The following is a 22,212-nucleotide window of genomic DNA, read 5'->3' as shown; positions in this document are numbered from 1 at the left end:
TGAGAAGCTAAAACGCAAGAAAGAGTATGTGTTTGTCCCTCAGGAATGGTACGATATTGTTTCATCTGCTTCCCAAAAATTTGCTGTGGTGAAAGTACACCAGGACATGGTATTTGATTTTAAACATCACTTGGTGTCACATTTTAAGAAAATAATAAAGAATGGTACTGAATCATTCAGAATAAGTAGGTACTATAAATTTGTTTATGAAGGGAGAGAGCTGTCTGTTTCTGCTGGTCAAAACACTTTTGTTCATACAAAATTTTGTCTGTTCAAGACGAAACGTACTCCAATATTACATCCCGCCAAGTTGTACCAAACTCCACTGCCTTTGAATAACAAGAAGTACAGAGATGTGATGAAATTGGCACAGAAGTATATTCCTCCTGCACACATGAAATGGTATTCCGATCTCAGATGTGAACGCGAGGATGAAGAATATGGCTCTGAAAGTGAGGCATCATACCACGAGTTCTAAAAACGGTTTTCAACCATATTTTACTTAATACTTATTATGTATGTCATGCACTGGGCTTTAAAATTCAATATTTCATAGTTAAAACATTAAAACATGTAATGGCATTCATTCTCCAATTTCTATTCCCGTTTTTGCATTCCTTAACACATCTGAGTGCAAGAAATGGATAATTCCATCACACATTTTCTCGTTTTTTTAATTATTTCTAAATGGAGTAGAGGGTTAAAAATTGAAACAGTAGTGTATATTCATATATACTTTCACATTAAACTGAAAACTTTAATGAATTGTAGGATTTATATAGTTTTAAATGTTTTTCTCGTTTTTCTCAGAACTTAACTTTTGTTTATTAGCTAGTTCTTGCACTCAGGTCTTCAATTGCTTTAGCAACTTTGAAGTTAATATCTTAGCAATATTTTCTTTCTAGATGTAATTTATTTATCCATTTCCGTACATACATTTCCACTCATATTTGAATTTAGCACAAATTTTCAGGTCAAGCCACTAGGAGCGCCACTTGCGACTTGTCTCCCATTTTAACAAGGCTAAATCCGGAAGTGTTGCGTATTGTCTCTACTGTATTTGATTAAACTCACTCCAAAGTAACCCAGATTCAATCCCAGAAAATATCATCTGGGAAATTAAGGAAACAACAAAGCTTCAAGGGAAGAACAAAAAACTGCAGAATTGTAGAAAAGAAACAGGAGACAATTTCATCATGAATATGAAAAGATATTGGAAATTTGGCAAACTCAAAAAATTCCTACAGTTTGGGAAACAGCGATCATACACCCAACACACAAATGTTTTTGCATGTTATTTAAATTGTTTAATTCGAAGTATGGATAATTCGTAATTTGAAGAACAATGTCTGTCTCATTACCAAAATTCGGACTTTTAATTTCTCCGAGTGATGGAAGAATGCGTCTTCTGGAACGTGTAGGAGTACCTTTCCGAACTTTTACTCACTTGTGTCTACAGGGTGCTTCATATATGCAAAGTTTGAGTGAAATCTTTATTCTTTAGTATTTGGCGTTTTAAGTAACGCCACAATGTTACGTAGCAGGCAGTGTGCAGAGAAGGAGAATCTGCGAACACTGGTGAAAAATAATGAAGGCTGCAGCTGTATTTTCTTCTTCCTGACCCTATGAATCGTAACCTCACACACAGCTTTTTTGGTGTGGACATACTGTTGAAATTTGCTAACAAAAGCTTATGAACTATGTTGAAAAATGTTTTCATTAACATTGTTTATTAACTTTGGTGTGGACTAGCCATTATACTACAAGAAGCAGCAGCAGCAGCAGCAGCGACAATTGGACTTGAAATATATGAAAGAACTAAATGTGTGATAGACATCAAAACTGCGCCACAGGAAATTAAAATTGATACTAGTAACATCTCCAGATTGAAGGAATTTAAATAACTGGGTGAATGGGTTACAGAATTAAAAGAAATCCTTAATATCGAGAATTCAGAAGATGGAAACTGCTTTCCAACTAACAAAAACTGTTACAACAAAAAGTGACTCTCCTGGAAGAGTGAGACTGAACATTACATTAAACAAGACACTAAATGCTTCAGAAACCCTCAATCTGCAACATACAGGAATAAAGGAACAATTAGAGATTATGGAATGAAATGTGAGGAAAAATCTTCTGGACAAGAGTTAAAAATCAAATTCATTACCCTAAACCTAATTGTGAAATATATAAATCTACTTCCAAAATCACAGATATATGACTGCGACAAATCCAATTTACAGGGCATTTAGAAAAAATAGACTCTACCAGACTTTTCCATAAAATTTACAAAATTCTGCAAAACAAGACCGCTAGACTAATATGGTATAACTAATGGAGTAGGGCATTATTGAACTAGGATCACAAAATCTACTAAATCGGAATGAAATCAGAATTATAGTCCAAACATGGGGATTTAAGAGAAGAACAGGAACCTACACGAGGCAAATGGTCGAAGGAATGGAAACTTGTACAGTCGTTAAGAAAGATGAATTACTGGGCAAGAAGGATGGCCGGAAAAATACTGATTCCGCATGGTTCTTGGTGACCCATTGGCAGACAACAACAACAACAACAGTAATAATAAATTAAATACATAAGAAGAAGACAAGTTTGTTTGCTCAATCTGTGAATACCAGAATAATGTGTAAGATTTGCTCCTCGTCATAAGGCAGAGAAATACCTTGGGATAACTTATTGACAGCAACACATACCACCATCATATGACAGAAGAGTGGACATTTTCTGGCTTAAAAAAAGAGAGACCACATGTATTGGAATCTACAATCTAGGAATACATGGCCAGTTCACTAGTCTTGATCCACTGAAATAGGCTAAAACATCAATAACAAAGTCCCATTTCTAAGATTAATTATAAAGGTCAAGAAAACTTATGATGTTAAAGAGAAGCAATGATGACCTATAAAGTATAGACTATTATCATCATCGGTTTGCCCTTCCAGCGAGCCGGCTAGGGTGTTTGAAAACGAGCGTCTTCCAAAGTTGCCTACTCAAAAACATTTCGTTGTCCAAGCCAGATTCCCAATTTCATCCTCTTCTCTCCATGTCCTCCCTCAGTTGGTCCATCCATCTTCTTCTTGGTCTTCCAGCTGGTCTTCTACCTGTTATTCTCTTTTCCAAATAAGCACATGGTAACCTTGTGAGACCTAGGTTAGATCGGATCTCATCATTTTTCACATGAACAAGTCGGGTCTTTTGGAGGGCAGTTCTAAGAAATTTCATTTCACAGGCTTGAATCCTATTACAATCCTTTGATGTTAGTATGCAGGTTTCCAGAGAATATGTAAGGATGGGAATGAAATATGACTTGTATAGGGTCATTTTTGTTCTTTGTGGGACCTTCTCATCCCATAGTAGGTGTCTAACGATACTGTAAAAGTTAGAGCCTTTGGTTACTCTGTTTGTTATTTCTATCTCAGCTCTGTTATTACTAGCCATTACACTTCCTAAATAACTGAATTGGTGTACTACTTCAACTTGGTGGTCCTGTTTTTTTATGTTGCATTCTGTATCATGTCTGCTCATTTTCAATGCTGCTGTTTTTGATGGGTTCAATTTCATTCCATAATCATCAAACTTCCTACACCATGCATTCAGATTATTTTGCACTCCCTTCTCTGTTTCATCCCATATTGCCACATCGTCTGAAAACACCAGAGCCTGAAGATATTTATTACCTTTTCCTTTTAGTTCCTTTAAAATGGTATCCATAACTGCTATGAATAGAAGAGGTGATAAGGCACTTCCCAGTTGTACTCCTTTGGTTATATTGAACCATTCAGAGTGACAATCTCCAATTCTGACACAGCTTTTACAATTAGTATATAGCATTTGGATCTTCCTAATAAGGTACTCCAGTACACCAAGTTTTCTAAGATTTTCCAAATAGTTGATCTAGGAAGATTATCATATGCCTTTTCAAGGTCCATAAACACAATAATTAGGTCTTTTCCTCTTTCCCAGTGTTTCTCTGCCAACATCCTCAAAGCAAATATCAGATCTGATGTGCTTCTTCCAGTCCTAAAGCCATGTTGTAGGGAGGGGAAACTTAATAATCAAGCAAACTTCGAACAGCATTTTCCAAACTCACAGTTCTTAGGCCATAAAAATCCTATGACAATTTAAGTTTCTGTTCCCTAAACAAAAACCATCAAAGATTCTACAGATCCCATATAAGCATAAAGTAGGCTTTAAACCTCCTGAGAGATATAAGGATTTTACACAAATGGGATGAACAGAACTGCTGCAGCACATGGCTTATCTTCTTCCAACACATAGAACATAAGTCATGTAGCATAACGGTTTCAACATTCAAACAAAAAAATCACAAAAAAAAGGAACAAAAAAGAAAAGAAAAATACTGTACGAGAAATTAAAAGTAATTTTGGCTGAATTCAGTACTAAATCTTCATGCTAATGACTTGACATTTATGCATTTTAGTAAGGATAAATTTTACGTACAAGCTGTGAGTCTTTGTAACAATAATTGATGCCATTAGTAGAGAATTATTGTCATGGTGGAGTGTTTCAGCGATGTAACACAACAGTATATAATAAATTAAAATAAATATATATACACTCACACACAAAAAACTTGCTTATCCAGTCCTCATAAATTTGAATTTCTGACTTATCAGGACCAATCTGCGTGTCCTTAAAATAATATGCATGAAACTGTTGCTCTATGATGTCAATGCAGGTAATGTAGGAGATTGCTGGACCCATGTTTCAGGCTACCGTTACTCTGAAAGGTCAGTCCTGTTCGTTCCTTACCGAGTTAAGTAGTACTGTTCCTTTGTGTTGAGGGTATATGAGTGAAATAGCACTGAAGCAGATGAAAGTTCTTGTTTCTATGGACAAAGAGTAGGAAGCACTAAAGAGAACAGAAAGAAGTGCTGAAAAATAGAACAAAGCTGGATGACAACATAATTACTGCCTCTACAGGTAATGCAAACAGTTGCATCCCTTTATGAGATTATTTCTGGAGTATCATTAATCTGGCTCACCTCCAGTCCCATCTAGTCCGGATAAACTAGGGGTTGTTGTGTAAACAATGAAGCAGTCGAAAGGTTCACTTTTTTTTAACAAGACACTACATACGTTACACATAAAATAAAAAAATAAACAAAAAATAAAACATTGCTAGTCTAAGTTTTAAAGAAACGAAAATCTGAAATATATTCTCAAATGGCTCGTATAAATTTTGGAAGGAAGAATCAAGTCTCAAATCCAATGCCTCATATGTTGATTTTAGTTTATCAATGATATGTTTTAACACATCAAACTTCTCCACACAAAATGAGAGTGTGGAATAGTGAGTCTTAACAAATGGAAAGATTTTTAAAAAACCATGACCACTCATTCAACAAGGTACACAACTGAAATTATCATTTAAACAATGGATTTGAACCCATTCCATTACAACACAAATCCGTATCTAAGAGCCTTGTACAACTTCCATTGCATTTTACTGCAAATGTTTAAATATTTTAACTGTAACTATCGAAACTCCTCTTGATAGGAAGACGAGCTTTGTGTCGAGCATCACATTCATCATTTACCTGGCTGCTCTCTGTTGAAGTCCACTTTGTATTTCTATTCAATCTTGTCAAAATGGTATTAATTTTGGCAAGAAATAACCAACGAGCAAAACAGCAAACACACACACTTTACTGGGCAATATTACACGGAAGTCTCCAGTAGTCTTCCAAAATTGCATTTCCAAAACCATTAATTTGATATTCAGTCAATACCGCTACCAACAGAAGATGACTCTTGGGTCCATGCAAAATTAGTAAAGAACTAAATTTGTAGGCCATGAGAAAAACATGTTTGGCAAAGATAACCTCTTTTTACACAAAGCAGTCCCAACACATTTCAATGAGAAAAGATTACCTTACAGTAAACGAAGGGATGGCTACAGCCACATACTTTGGGTCATCAGATGCTGGATATTAAACTACCTTTCCATCTTTGTTTGCAAGCAGCACGGGTTACTGCACTAAGAAAGTAACCAAGGATGGTAGCGAATTGATTCCTTGCTGCGGTCTCCATAATCATATGTCACCTCTTCACCCACACGAATGTCTTCTTTAGCTATTAACACCAAATGGGGTTCATTCTTGATAACTACAGTCTTTGTAAGCAAGTTACCATTGCGACTGTGGTTCACTAGCCTTCCAAGCCGACCTGATTCAGCCGTGGCATCCACACTGGAAGGAAAAAGAACCCACTAAATTATAACATCTAGTATGACAGTGAAATCAATAATATTACATAATCCTACACCAATTTAAGCTCATGGTAAACTCGTAGAATGCAACTGCACTGCTCCTGATTCTTGCTAAAATTGCCAGGAGCACAATCGTGCTCTTTTTTATTTAGCCTCGCAATTTGGTTGTAATACAAGTTGTCCATTTCATGACCGTATCGATGTTTAATCAAGAAGTAAGTATAAATAACCACCTAATCGATACTTTATTAATGCCTCAGGCAAAATTGAATAAAATTAAAACTTACAGGACATGTTTCGACCACTTAGTGGTCCTCTTCAGCTGTATAAATAAAGAACTGAAAAGAAAAACATTGACAATAAGCACAAATAAAAGTTCTTTGGAGACTCCTTTGATAAAAATGGAGGTCGTCAGAATAGGTCATCTTGCCTTTCGTTCTTGTTTGGAAAAGATGTTTATTCTGCGCTGTCTAGAGGGTCTGTCTTTGAGCGCGACCTGGTGAAGTAACGATGTGATACAGTTTGACAGTTCATGGAAAGCTCTGGAGAGAAGGGAAGTAGAGTTTCATCGTCATCTAAAATAACATGTGAGGGAGGAGGGAGATTGGGCTGTGCTTCTGCGATGTCGTGTTTGATTATATCTCTTGTTCGTCTAGTCTGTTTCATGCTTATTGTCAATGTTTTTCTTTTCAGTTCTTTATTTATACAGCTGAAGAGGACCACTAAGTGGTCGAAACATGTCCTGTAAGTTTTAATTTTATTCAATGTTGCCTGAGGCATTAATAAAGTATCGATTAGGTGGTTATTTATACTTACTTCTTGATTTGGTTGTAAAGCGGGATGGCATTATTAGCATACTCACTGTAAATAGGGTTAAATACAGTGTGAAAGTAAACTCAACCGACCAACTTTCAGATGTAAAGAGATGTTGGCCGAGTGCAAATATGCACTATAAAATGCCCTAATATGCATAAAAAACCTGGAACCTGTAAGGTTTCTGTTTTATAGGATATGTGAAATAATGAAACACCAGTAACATAATAATATGAAATATTCAAATCTTTAATCATAAACATATTATTACTTGTCAGGGTCGCATGTGAGCTTGCAATCGGGAGACAGTGGATTCAAACTCCATTGTCGACAACCCTGCAGAAGGTTTCCATTTTCACACCAAGCAAAAGCTGGACTGTACCTTAATCAAGGCCAATCATAGCCAAAACTGTTGAAACAAGACAGAAAGAACAAATTTTGTCAGTTATTCAGACTGGAGTGAATAACAACACTGTAAAGTGACCTTAATAATTTCAAGGTATTTTCTACTAAAAGATACCGAAGGTAAAAATACTCATGATAAGTAAAGTTAAAGAAATTGACCATTTTCCTACAGATACAAAAGTATTTTTTTTAAACTACAGTTTCAAGTTTTGCAACACTTATCCACACCACATTATCAGGCCTTACTTTGAATACCATATTTCCAGAGCAGTTGCTACTGACAAGCTCAAACTACAAATCATCCAGGGTCTAAAAAATTACTGTTGCAAGGATCTGTGCCATGTTATGGTTTGTGTTGAAACTTGGAAGATGATTCGTTGAGTTGAAATAGGAAAATTAAGCATAATTGGCATGCTGATGAAAATTCAATGGGTAACTGGTGAAAAACAGTAGACCCTCTGATGGATAAATCAGAACTAATGATAGAGTCATGTTGCTCTAAGAGCGGAATGGCATGAAAATATTAAAGTAGGCCTGTGTTTTTAAGTGCATCTAGGAAAGAAACCTTGAACTAGCACTAGAGGTGTGAGACACTTTCAGAACAGTAAGCACTTGTGGCAGATTCTTTGTCTTAAGGCAAAAGGAATAACATAACCACATTGGAGATAATAAATGCCACAAATAACAGAAACAAATTCAATAAATTCTAAGTAACATTCAGAATTTTAGGGCACTTAAGATTTCTGCTTCAGTTTAGTGATGGATGGCATGCTGAATGCAGAATAATATAATAATTTCAATCTCTTGGAATATACAGTACAAGCTATTTCCTCAAAAACTGTAACATCCACTTCAAACAAAGAAGGTTTACTTTGCGTATATACATAAACGGAGTTTATGTTTTGATGATGATGCTTGTTGTTTAAAGGGGCCTAACATCGAAGGTCATCGGCCCAGTTTATGTTTTAAACAATTCCAAAATTTAATTTCCAACCACATTTTACGTACATTCTTCTTCTGTGATGGCCAATTATACTAAGGTGCACTGTTAAACTTACCAGTACTGGTTGTTCTTGTGCCTGAAGTAATACATGTAGCACCCAGTATTTTGGTCTTGGGCATACAACCTCTCGCGCTCCTTGGCCTCGGCCATATCAATCAGTTCACCTGCGTATTCCACCACATATTCTCCTTTGCTGAACATGCGAGTAGTAACAATGCCACGTCCCTTGCCCTCAAAATTATGTACCTGGAGATAATGATACAAGACAAGTTTACAAGTGAATATTCAAAGGAAACAAAGAATTAAATAGTAATGGTGTCAGACAGTATATCCTTATAAAAGGATATATGATGTTCTCATTTCAACATTAACGGGATGGATAAAGTATGAATTGAGAAGTGTTGGGAGAAAAATGGCAAGAAGAGATGTATTGTTGGATAATTAATTTTAATTAATGTAATTGGTTTATGGTTCCCGGAGACACTAAGGTGCTGACATTTTGACCAGCGGGATTTCTTTTAAGTGTCAGTAAATCAACCGACACAAGGCTGACCTATTTGAGTACTCTCAAATAACTTTGGACTGAGCCAGAATCGAACTTGCCAATTTGATCTAAGAAGGCCAGCGCTTTTACTGACTGAGCTACTCAGCTTGGCCTGTAAAAGGTTTACAAGTAACAATGCCTTCAAACATAAATATTCAACGATGAGCTTACATATCAGTGAAACAGGACACCAGTTTACATCAATTGATAAGGATCTCACTATTCTAAGATGTATAGGCAAAGGAAAATTTATGAATGAATTAGAAAGTCTTTACATCTTTTTAGACCAAGCCTATAACAAAGACAATAATCTTAACGACGCCACGGCGGCAAAAATTCCTTTATATGAGCTAACTCCAAAGTTATTAGGTATTGTGAACTCGAAACATAATACAATCCCGCAGACTTTTAGAACTTTTTGTTCTAAAGCTCCCACCACCTCACCAAATGTTAGGCCCACCCATCCTACTCCTAACAGCCCTCTAACAACAACTGTGCGCAAGGATCCCCCCCCTTCATGTTTTTCACCGCCTCAGCCATACCGGTATAATACTAGAAGTAGAAAGGTCAGTCAAGCTAGGGATGCTGGAGCACCCCGACGTACTTAACACGCACCGTACGAGTAAGTACTGTCTTAGGCATTTTTGACGTACAGGGAGTCTCGTGCACAATACTATTTAACTAACCCTCTTTAACATTTTCTTTCAGGTAAAACTCAATCATTTCTTCAAACTAATGTTTCAACAGGGTTAATAACACCCACTTGACCGTCTTTTAGATCCCACTGATTAACGTACTAACATAACTAAACACTGACATCAGCTAGCTTTGACACAACCTTCTATCATTAGCAACGTCTCCACAAGAAGTCCCATCTTCTTTTCTACGACTTTCTGATAAATTCAACCTACACATTTTAACACATTTGATACGTACGCACTTTTATTTCAAATAACTGGCATTGATTTTACTATAAACCTTGAACTCATGCTATGGGAATGGAGTAAACACCCCCCTTGGATGATTGTGCTTTTACACTCAAGGCCGTCACAGTCCTAATGATGTATAAGAAGAGGATCCATTTTGGTTTTAAACGCTCAAATATTCATGATTAACCAAGTTATAATCTTCAAAAACTGATAATTCACAGTATTTTTTAACATACTTTCTGTGCAATATCCCTATTTTAGATGTTATAGTACAACATTTTATGAGATCATTGTCCAACATTTTACTCTATAGTTTATAAGATCATGTATCCATTAATTTTTAAGATTGGTATAGGATGATGATGCCCGTAAAAAAAAAGGGTGAAACATGTACCTATGACTTTTATTGGTAATAATTTATTGCAGCCAATGGCCATACACACAATTATTCATAATGATTAGATTACATAAGTAATTAAATTCCATAGAGTAAAAAGGTACAATGTCAGATAGTCATTGTCAGGTCTTTACTAGCAGTCATAGTGGGGATCGACTTCCGTTCCGCTTGTAAGCAGGTCCGTACAGTGGTGCTCGTGTGTCCATGTGTTCCATCTGTGAGAGGACATTTAGAGCTGAACTCTGCCTCAGACATATTGTAATGCACAGTGAAGGGAGGCCGTTTGCCTGTCTAATTTGCGACACTGTATTGAGATCGCATTTTGCAGGGCACAGTGATGAAAAGTCTTCCGTCTGCCTAATTTGCAACACTCTGTTGAACATGCCTCGTCCGCTTGTAGGTGCACGCGGTTCCTCTTTACCAGTCTTTAGCGAGTGCAGTAATGGATATTGTTCTTGCGGTGCAGTTGATGAGGTGGTACCTGGGGCATTTTCCACCACAGAGCCGGCAGGTACATTCTTCGTCTGGTTCGTGGTATCCAGCGGTTTGGCATACCTTTCCGTGGAACCCGTGGACGGCGAATCGGGTGAAGGTGTGACGTAGGTTGAAGCCTGGCCCTTTCCATTCGTCGTTTCTCACTGCCTCAGTTTCATAGAATTCTTCCGGGATTTGCTGTGCTTTTCGTCGTCTTTCTTCCAGGACTGCGGCGGATGCTTCGGTGTCGGGAAGGTTGAAGGAGGTTTTTATGTCCTCTAGGAAGAACGGCTCATCCACCAGGGTGTACACCAGTCTGTTCTTTTTATATTTTGATAGTTGGAGGATTCGCTTGAGGTATCTGGCTTTGATATTTTCAATCCTTTTTAGATTCGCTGTGGTTAGTTTGTGCCAGACTAATTGTATACCGTACGTGGCTACCGGGGCAACTTTAAGTTTGAACAATGCCACGGCCGTTTTCACTGACAGATTCTGGAGCTTGGGGATTTCGAACATTACTCTAGTTGCTGTTTTCGCTCTTTCTTTGACGTGTAGTGTGAAAGTTGCTCCTGTAGTCTGGAGCGTGATACCTAGGTACTTTTATGTATTATGTATAAATTTTAACCATGGACATCCTCGAATTAGCCAACAAGGGCCCTTTACTCAACATAATGGAAAATTACTACATACACGTAGACCAAAACTTTAACGCCAGTCACAATCTCAATGAAATCTCAGAGAAACCCAACATAACCTTCGATCTATTTATAACTTTCCTCAGAAACAATAATGCGGGCAACCAAAACTCAATCCTAGGTCTAATCAAAGGTACTTTTCCGAGACAATTACCATTTCTCCCGCCCGCACCCTTCAGCCCCCCCACTCCCCAAACCCACCCCCACCCACATCCCCTCCCAAACCACCACCACTCTTCCTAAGCCACTTCCACTCCTCCTAACCCGCACGCGCCTGCCCTCCTCTCTGCCCACATTTCTCTTCCCGCCACCAGTCGCACACCATCAGCTAAACTACACACACCGCAGCGCGAGGTAAACATCCTTTCACTTTAAGGTAACCTTTTCTTCTCTCCGTGTACTTTGTTTTTTACCGGCTTTTCTCCATTTTAATAGGTCCAATTTGGTTTCCGCTAAGAACTGAGAATTAATATCTCCACGCGCAGTGTAAACTTTCTTCTTGACCAGAAATTCAAAAATAACTTCACATCCAACAATCAACAATGCTGCCCGTCAACACAGCTTTAATATACCAACTGCCTAATTTCTCTGCTTAAGCTGATCAGTGTCAAGCCGACTCGGCATATAAAGAGTATCACTTTTTACTCTCCAGACTTTGTACATACTTTTATATATTTTTATATGTGTCATTTTACATTGTATTCTTTATTACGAGGATCTACCGATTTCCACGAGTGTATAATTTTTACAACACTAAGCACCCCATTTGTACTTTGTTCCAAACTTCTTAGTATGTATATTCCTTATAATTATTAACTATTACTCACCTGTACCATACTAACATCTCTCATGTCATCTACCACACTTCACTTTATAAATTATAAATCCATAAGATTCTTCCCGTTAAAATATCATGTTTTAGGATTTCGCCCAGAGTTGTTTATGCTTTAATATGGCTGATGATGACCCCTCGGTGGGTTGAAACTAGTTCCATGTAATTTAAAATATTGTAAATACATCTTAGTATTGAATAGGTGGAAACCTCTACTGTGTTATTATTCATATGTTATTCTTAGGTCAATACGGACCAACAACATGAAATTCATAACCCTTTTTTACAATTACCCGAAGACTTAGTTTGAGAAGATGTAAAATCAAACAATTAATAATTGTAGCCTGGAGATACAGCTAGTACCCGAACTAGGAATGGAACAATTAATAGTCTTCAACTCAGAGGTCGTGTGAGGTAAAGCACTAAGAATTTTGTTAAATAACTTTTGACTGGGTAGACTGTACTTTCAGCTGTAACGTGAAAGATAAAGGAATAGGAGTGATCGGAGTGCGCCAGCAGACGTTTAACTGAGTCTCTAATTGCAGTTAGTGTGGCACGGAAACTACGACAAGAGCTGCCAATAGCACAAGACCGTCCAACACTCACCAGTAAAGCAGACGGCATCGTCATGAATCAACCAAGGACCAGCGACCCTTAATGAAGGCAGAGTGATTTTGGGCTAAGTCCAATTACTGAGTCTGGCATGGAGGGGTTGTGACGTCACCATGACAAGACTGAACAGATTTTATTAGCATGTGATAGGGACAGTTAGCTTCGCATATATTTTCTTTGTAAATAAATTTTCCTTAAGCCCTTATGGCAAACATGTAAATTTTACTCAGAATTTTGCATGTGTAGTAAGTGTAGTAGCTTTGTATTATTTGTTCATGGTAATGAGGGAGTTTGGCTGGATTTAATTTTGATTTAGTGTCTGATAATGTTATATTTTTTTCTTTCGGTTGTTCTATAAAGTAGTTTTCCAGAGCTAGGATCTTTAATATATATAAAGGACATAGATGCCTTGCAACAACGGGTGGGAGACCCTTACTGGAAGTACCGGGCAACCTAAGAATAGGGCGAGCATGCTAAGTGAAATGAAATGAATAAGGGCCTTATTTTTTGGTGAAATAAAACTGTTGATTTCGGTGTTAAAACTAACGCTATTTTGGAACGTATTACGTGAAATGAATTGTCATACCGATCAAAGTTTCTTGTGAAATCCTCCATATCGTATGGGCTGAATCTAATTTTATGATGAGGGTTTTTAAATAGAACTCTTATAATATATGCTTGTTATTAAATCTTAGAACAACCAAATATACAAAACATTACAGAAACAAATATATAAATCACTGATACCTTGAAATAAAGTTAGGTGATCTGCCCTGTAATATGAATTTATACAGTTACATATTTTACATGTTCAATTACTTGTCTCCAAAGTACAAACTAAGCATTGTTTCAACATTATCAGCATGCGGAGTCGTATGATAGTCAGAAAGTATCTTTGTGTAAGCAGAGAAGTCCCTCTCGCTGTCCAGATTAGACGTCGGAAACCATAATTCTTGCAAACACTTGGATGCAAATTCACTGTAGTCTTCTATCAAGCCTCCTAAAACTTCACTAACAAGGCCTTCCTTCTTCTCCTCTCCCAGGTGTGCTTTCACAGAATTTTGCAAAGCCATATAGCCGTGGAAGGAACTGTTCGTGGATATGCTACCAAGAACAAGAATGCTCTTCACACGGTCCATGAGAGTAGAGTTGACTTCATTGCTGAGCACATTCGGAAGATAAAATAGTGCCGCAGTGGCTTGAAATATTTTTCTAGCTAGATCCTGTTCAATCATTTTTTTTCAGTTCTCCTGTGCATTTTTTTTTTGCCAGATTCTTGATTTTTCTCTCTACTCTATCTTTTCTTTCTCCTGAAAGGTGGTTCAGGGCAACAGTAGCCTCTTTTTCTAAAACTAACTTTCTGACTAAATCAAATCCTCCAACTACAATGTTTAGTTTAGAGGTGAGTTTGTGGGCAGTTGGATAGTGTGATCCTTCTAGCACTGTTACAAACTGAGGTACAAATGTCCAATGTTCCTTAGCACAGGTAGCTTCACACAATATAGCCTTCTGCTCATTACTGGTTAGATCTTTGAAATATTTTACAGCGTCACTGACATCATCTAACTCTTTGTAGTATTCAACCAGGTCACAGAGATATTCTTGTAAATAGACTGCTGAATCGAGCGAGGATCCCCAGCGGGTTAATACGGGCATCGGGAAAAGTTTGGCCGTCTTCTCACCGCGATTATATTTCTCCCGAAGGAATTTCAAATAACTATGCTTGCGCTTCCGGGTATTTTTGAATGCTTTCTTAGTCATACTTACGCATTTATTCAGACTGGTGAAGTAGCTGGGCACAAGCCTGGTTATGATATCTAGCTTGCGGGTCTAACACTGCACGTGAACTAAGTCATCTGAAATTAAGTCTTTGAGAGTACGCACACACTTTGTCATATATGGAGCGCTGTCAGAGTATATGCCGACAACATCATTGTAGTCCACAGAGTACTTCACAACTGCATTGTTTATAGATTGACAACACTCTTGCAAGTCAACATTCTGCAAAATTTTCACTGAAGCAACGTATAACTTTGAAGGCAGAGCATCTACAAGAAGTATACGGAACAGAATTATGAAAACAGCTTCCCCTTTCCGATTGGTAGTTTCATCGCAGTGAATTATCAGTTTTCTGTTTCTCACAGCTTTTTCACTTCCTCTTCATATTCTGCTTTAACAAGTGGGATGTAATTTTGGCGGCAAGTATTTGCCTGTGTAAGATCACCAGCAACTGTAGAAAACAAGTACAGAAATGAATACAGGAATACTATTAATACTATAATACCAGTAACTTGCTAATGTTTTGGTTTTATGTCCACTGGACAACTTTTACGGTTTTCAGAGTTATCGAGTTGCCAAAATTTTGTCCCATGGGAGTTCTCTTACATGCCGGTAAATATATCGACATATATCCTTCGTAGTTGAGCACCTTCAAATACCCCGGCCGCGTTAGAGTAGCTCAGACGGTTAAGGCTCTGGCTTTCTGAACCCAAGTTGGCAGGTTCGATCCTGGCTCATTCCGGTGTTATTTGAAAATGCTCATATACGTCACCCCTGTGTCAGTAATTTACTGATACGTAAAAGAACTCCTGCGGGACAACATTCCGACATCTCTGAAAACTTTAAAAGTAGTCAGTGGGACGTAAAAACAACATCGGTACTACTCAGCCTGGTAATTTATTTACAACAGGCCTACAAATACGGTCATATTTTACAATAAAGACAGAATTATTTATCTTACCTTTTATATACTTGTTCATCCACTCCCTCATGCCGGGATTATCAATTTCTCAAAAGGAATGTTAGCTTGCAGGAATGCTTTTGTTGTGTCTATTACAAATTGTTCATTATCACTTTTCAACTTCTTTGCGATGTGTAGAGTATTGCCAATTGTTATTTGCTGCTTAGAATTATGTTCCTTTGCTTCATTCTTCTTCTTTTTATGCGTTTCTGATTCCCTGCAGTGTTTATCGCATGTATCCTTCCGTTCCCACTTAATACGAACATTACAGTATTTACATATTAGTGTGTTTTTTTCTCATTTTCTTTCAGTATCAACTACATAGAACCCTTCACTGTTGTATTCCTCGGCCCTCGAAAAAACTGTTGTGACTTTAGTTTTCGGCATTTTAATAATTAAATGCTGGGAATTTCCCGAGTAAGTTTCATCAGCAGCGAACTCACACTGCCAAAGAATATAACGCGCACTGCTTTATCGAAGACAGGGCTTGCTACAGGATCGTTGTTGCTATGACCACAACGTCATTTGCTGTAATCGTTAACAGATATTTTTTATCGATTGCCTTAAAGATTGCGGAACTGCATACATGTACTTCCGGTACATAGTGCGCATCGATTTGCGTGCGTTTGTGTAGAGAATATACAGCGCTATCAAGCAACTGAAATGAATCTACAATAGTTACGATCTCAGAAGCATTTAAATGTTTCTAGTGATCTTTTTCGAGAATATTTTGCATTTCTCGTACCAAATGGGGTATATTTTGTGATTATTTGCTCATTTCACGCAATAAATCAGATTTTATGATATTTCGCGAGCTCATTTTTGCTAAAATACGGTATTTTCAAGTATCTAGAAGGTCATATATAGGTAAGAAAGAGGATATGAAAAAACTTGCGTGTATCGCTATTACCAAGAAATTTCACAGGTGCTGAAGAAGCTGAGGGTCAGATGTCTTCAACGTTGTATCAGAGAGGGTTTTCCAAATTATTCCGGCGAGTTTTCTTATCACTGTGCACGTAGCATGAACCGGGGTCTGATGTATAAAGAGATGAAATGCACTGATGATATTTCGTTTGATTTGAATGGCCTGAAAAGAGATGTGGCATATAAGCCTAATTACGAATTTGAGGAAAGTGACTCATATGTCAGAGTAATGTTTTGTTATATTATAGGAAGGCTGAGAGTGTCTGTAGTGTGCCCCGTATTGAAGGGGCGACAAGTTCGTCCAGCTGAGAGCATGAGATGGGGCCTGCTAGCCATGTGACAGATCCCAGGTGTGACGGAAACTCAGCCTTATTATGGTAGATGTCAGCTGACGTAATGTTTGTTTATCCTCGAGGGACAGACAGCCTTGAACTCCCCCTCTCGCCAGGGAAGGTCAATGCCATGACCCAGATAAGATGCTCCAGGAAGAACGGTGCCTAATTCACCAAGCCCGTAAGAAGAGTGTATTTCCTTGTAATTTTTATTTCAAATGCATTGGTATTCGTGATTTGTTCTCTGTTATTGGTTCTTTGTGTTTGTCATTTGATTGAGTTTTGTTAGAGGTATAGCACGTATGCTTTCTAGAGATTGCGAGTTCATACTCGTCCTTTGACAACGAGAGCGGGCTCGTCTTAACTTCAATGCCTTTTGGGGGTAAAAGATAGTCCTGCATTTGTATTCATGTGTATTGCTTTCCCGAATTTATGGGAATAATGTTGAAATTAGTTTCTTTATGTGAGCAGAATTTCTGTTCTTAATCTCGTGCAATAGGACGTTTAATTACGAAGATTACTGTGTAAAAATCTGTTTGAACTTATCAAGATATAAAATGCAGTGTTTATGTAATGTTCCCATGGTCTCAGAATAGATTATTAATCATGATGCCACTACTTGACTAGTGATGTGAACTTGTACTTTTTTTGTATAGATTCATGGGATTATTAATGTTCTTTTCATCTGATTTTTATGTTTCCAATTATTAAAGTTTAGTTCATGAAATTTTCATCCTCATTCACTCTCACAATCGTGATTCCTGCCCTATTATATCTTTAAGATTTATTTTAGTTTATTCGATCAAGTCAATGAACGTCCGCAGGCTCGCGGCTGATCTAGCCAGGTAAGAAGAGGACAGGAGTAATTTGGTAAGATGTGCCTACTCACTCCGCGACACATCTTTCTTATTTACCAACGACCCAGTAAGCTACAATATGTAGTTTCCTCATTCAGGCAAAATTTGTCACAGCTGCTCTGTTGGTTGCCCTTATGAACTTTTTGTTTCGTAACATCCCCTATAAACCCCACTATAACTAGTTCCCTGAAAGAATTGGGATTAACTTCATGCTTACTTTCTGTCTTTTGTTTCATATAATACAACTGAAAACTGTTCACTTAAGCTACCGGCTTCTTCCCTATTAGGAGGCATGTAATCCATAGCACTGTTGTGAGAATACTTTGAAAAAATCAGGGTCACCTTCATTCGTCACCCCCAACATCACCGTTTTTGCCACAGTCTTCCATCTCGGTTTTCTCCACCTCCTCATTCGAAAAATTGTTTTCATTTCACTTTCACTAATTTCACTTTCAGAATCAGTCAACAAATCAACATTAATTTTGCCAGTGTCACACAAGCTTCTGTAAATCTCATACGGTTCCATGGTGCAAATGGTGGATGCCATGTTAATATCATATAAACATAACAGTGATGAACCATCTTCAAAGAAAAAACAACTCAATTAAAACAAATTAACAGATGGCAGCACGGAAGAGAAAAATATCCAAGCTAAATACTACCATTTTCGTTCCAAAATACAAAATATATAACCTTAAAGTTTTGTTGGACTAAGTCTGAGATACATCCGAAATGGAAAATGAACGATGTCAGACGTTGGACGCCAACGGCAACTCTAATGTTATTGGTTTCACGTCCTAATAACTACCTCAACAGTTAATGGAGACACAAGAAGATTTAAGCTAATTTACCGCAAGGCCATCCTCTTTGCCGGACGCAACAGCTTCCTCAAGGCCTCGCTGCCATTCTTCCAGCACAGTGCGCTTTGTTTTACGAACACTCCTTCGAACAGGGAAGTACTCTGTGAGCTTATGGTTCTCGGCAACGGGAGGCTTGAGAGGAGCATTACACTTTGGTCCATTGAATGTTAATGGCTTGGGAGCTTGCTGATTTACTGCTTGGCTGGGATTCAATCTGGAAAATCAAAGAAACAAGTGTAATAGACATATCTACAATACATATTTTTAAGAGAAATCAATAAATATTTTAAAGAGAAATAACTGTCATCTTAGCAAATCTTAAGGAGATAAGCCTACAATACGGATTTCTTTCGTGAAATGAACATCTTGATAAAACTGCATGTTTAATCTCGGTTCATCAACATGGCAGGAGAAGAAACTTCAATTCTGTACAAGGTGGGATGAAAGTCACTTTCCCTCAAAATTTGACATCATAAATTGCACACTACTTTATTTGTTCAAATAAGAAAGAAACACATATAATAGGACCAAGACAATGGTAGGTCAATGTGGGAAGAGGGAGCAACAGAAATAGGAGACAAGGACAAACATGGCAACACAAAAAGACAAGGACGATCTCAACACAATCATACAATGCTGTCTATGAATAGACAAGCTTTCTCCTCATCAATCCCCAGTTCTTCTACACCATCTCTTCTCAGCCCCCAACGAGCTTGTATCTGCCTCGCAGCCTAATCAGGAGGGCGGGCATCAACACTCACTGAGGGGGCATCTTGACAGATCTTAATCTTGTCCTGTAAAAGCTGGAGCACTCCATCATGAACATGAAATGGGAGAACTACGTCTCTAATGTTGAAGTTCTCGAGAAAGCATGAGCTAAGATTGTGGAAGCATCGGTCATTGGCCATTGTGTTAGATGGGCACGGCATGTGCGCCATATGAATGGCATCAGACTACCGCGTCAGATCCTATAAAGTGAACTTGGCTCCGGTTCGAGACCCCTTGAGATGTTTCAAAGACCAACAACAGAAACAAACTTGAACGCCGCAGACATGAAGAAATTAAGTGACAGGAACGCAAACTTCGCCAAACCCCGCTAAGATCTCCCCAGCCCCTAAGCTACATGATGTGTGGACGTATTTTCTACGCAAGAATTGGCCTGTATAATCACGAGAAGTTTAAATACAAACTGCTGTGAACTGAAGTGAGGTATTAGCCAGGAAATCTGTAAACTCTGAAACGAGTAATCTCTGACAACAATGTCTCTTCCCTTTTCCTTTACTTATGAGGCTTTTTTCTTTTCCTACACTTATCCCACATGAAGACTGAAGATCTGACAAGATGGCCCTTCAATGAGTGTTGATGTCCGCCCTCTTGATGAAGCTGGGAAGCAGAAACGAGCTCGCCGGGGGCTGAGAAGAGCTGGATGTAGAAGAACTGGGACTGATGAGGAGAGAGCCTGTCTATTTGAAGACAGCAGTGTATGAAGATATGGAGATTGCCTTTTTCCTTTTGTGTTTCCATGTTTGTCACCATCTCCTATTTCCATTCCTTCCTCTTCGTACACAGACCTGCCATTGTCTTCGTTTTATGTGTGTTCCTTTCTTATTCCCCTCTCTCTGACTTGATATGACACACCTGTTTGTTCCTTTCTTAATATGCAAAGATTGTTCAAAATGGAGGCCCATTTGTGATACACAGTTCACATTGTTTAGGCACTGATTTACAGCTACCAGAACATAACTAACAGTATTTATTGATTTCCTCAAGCAACAGTTGGTTTAGCTATTGTTAGTGATGCAGATCTTGTGGCATCTGAGAAAAGATGTCACCTTTCACAAAGCCCTAAAGTGGAAATTCACACTGTTATATCACATGATCTAGGTGGCCATTCTGTCATACCAGATATCCAATTCATTCATGGAAGTGTGGGTTCAAAGAGTTGTTCACACTTACACCAAAGTGAGGAGGAGCTCCATCCCACTGCCATATCAACTACACATAGGCAAACCAAGGTGCTGGAAAAGCTACAATTTATAACATCAGGATATTGGTCGCTGGTAACTGTTGCTCCAAAAAAGGATGATCCTGTGACATCTCAATTCCAAACAACCAAACCATCAGTATAAAGTCTTCAAGAAGATTTGGATTTTCAGTAGCATGTTAAAGACAATTGTGTCAATTTACTTGGTTGCTCAGCTTAAATGAAGCTTCATCAGTCCATAGAATGGTTTTCCAAAAGGTCTGAATCAGCTTCATGTTGAATGAGAAACCACTTGCTCTCAAAATGACGGTCCATATTATCTTATAATACTACCTGCAAAAGTCAAGGTAGAAAAAGTCACAGCTTCTGATCGTGAAGCAGTGTTATGATTCATCCCCAATTTAAGAAACTCCTTTCTGCTATACTTCCATGAACCAACGACAACTCTTCCCTTGTAAAAGATTGTAGTCGTATACTTTGCAGTACATGCACAACATTTATCCAAACAGTTTGTTCAAATTTCTCAAAGTCTGATGTGATGATGACTGAACATCAGCAAATCTCTGCTCAAACTCTATTATCAGTGCTGTTTTTATTGGGTTTCCACCAACATTATAGCACGAAAACGTGTTAGTCTTTCATTAATTTCCCATTCACTGCCATTACCACTTGAGCCAAATTAAACCCCTGCTGAATTAGAATATGCAGTCTTGGGATCTGGATGTTAAGACTTTATTATTGACCCGTACAGGGTGCTATAGAAAGAAGTGACAAACTTGCCAATATCAAAATATCTCCTGCTCCTCTCCCAAATTAAGGTCATTCACCCATAGAATTAGAATCTTGAGTAGTTACTCTGCCATTTAGGTTTATTTTTAATACTTCAATAGAAATCCACTCCGCTACTTTCACAATCAAATCCTGAGATATCATCATCATCATTATGATTATTATGATGATTATTATTATTATTATTATTATTAGTTATATGTCTCACTAACTACATTTTTTGTTTCTGGAAGCACCAGAAACATGTCAGGAGGAGTTATTTTACGTGCAATATCTATCGACATCAGGCTAGCATGTTTGAGCACCAGAATGAGCCAGGATCGAACCTGCCAACTTCAGCTCTACTGTTCTGAGCAACTCAGCCCAACGAAATAAGATACACCTAATGAATTTGCTGTTACTAAAGATTTTCCAGTGTTTTCACGTCTAGACACTAAAATTAGTTCTTTCCACACTACCACACCCTTCCTTTTTTAAAGGGTATTAAAAAAATAATTCCTTTTGTTATCTTCTATGAATTTCTTTCCCCTTTGATCCCCTTTTCTCAACCTTTTTTTTTTTTTTTGCCAGTGGCTTTACGTTGCACCGACATACTGAAGATAGGTCTTATGGCGACGATGGCATAGGAAAGGCCTAAGAGTTGGAAGGAAGCGGCTGTGGCCTTAATTAAGGTACAGCCATTTGCCTGGTGTGAAAATGGGAAACCACGGAAAACCAACTTCAGGGCTGCCGACAGTGAGATTCGAACCCACTATCTCCCGGATATAAT

The 22,212-nt window shown here is 38.0% G+C and overlaps 1 protein-coding gene across 2 annotated transcripts in view; it reads right to left on the bottom strand.

Annotated features, from left to right (window-relative positions):
- Positions 1-3,997: 3,997 nt before the first annotated feature.
- The window catches only part of LOC136885987 (histone-lysine N-methyltransferase Set8), a 66,980-nt gene continuing 48,765 nt past the window's right edge, over positions 3,998-22,212 (bottom strand). For both annotated transcript variants that reach the window (XM_067158697.2, XM_067158696.2), the window contains 3 exons: positions 18,662-18,884; positions 8,530-8,720; positions 3,998-6,233 (listed from right to left, as the gene is read on the bottom strand). In XM_067158697.2, the coding sequence (XP_067014798.2) occupies positions 6,023-6,233; positions 8,530-8,720; positions 18,662-18,884 (625 nt within the window). In that variant the 3' untranslated portion in view covers positions 3,998-6,022. The remainder of the gene's footprint in view (positions 6,234-8,529; positions 8,721-18,661; positions 18,885-22,212) is intronic.

The sequence above is a fragment of the Anabrus simplex genome, chromosome X (genome assembly GCF_040414725.1).
Source record: "Anabrus simplex isolate iqAnaSimp1 chromosome X, ASM4041472v1, whole genome shotgun sequence".
In the NCBI taxonomy this organism is placed as follows: domain Eukaryota; kingdom Metazoa; phylum Arthropoda; class Insecta; order Orthoptera; family Tettigoniidae; genus Anabrus; species Anabrus simplex.
This window is presented reverse-complemented; position numbering and strand designations above follow the sequence as displayed.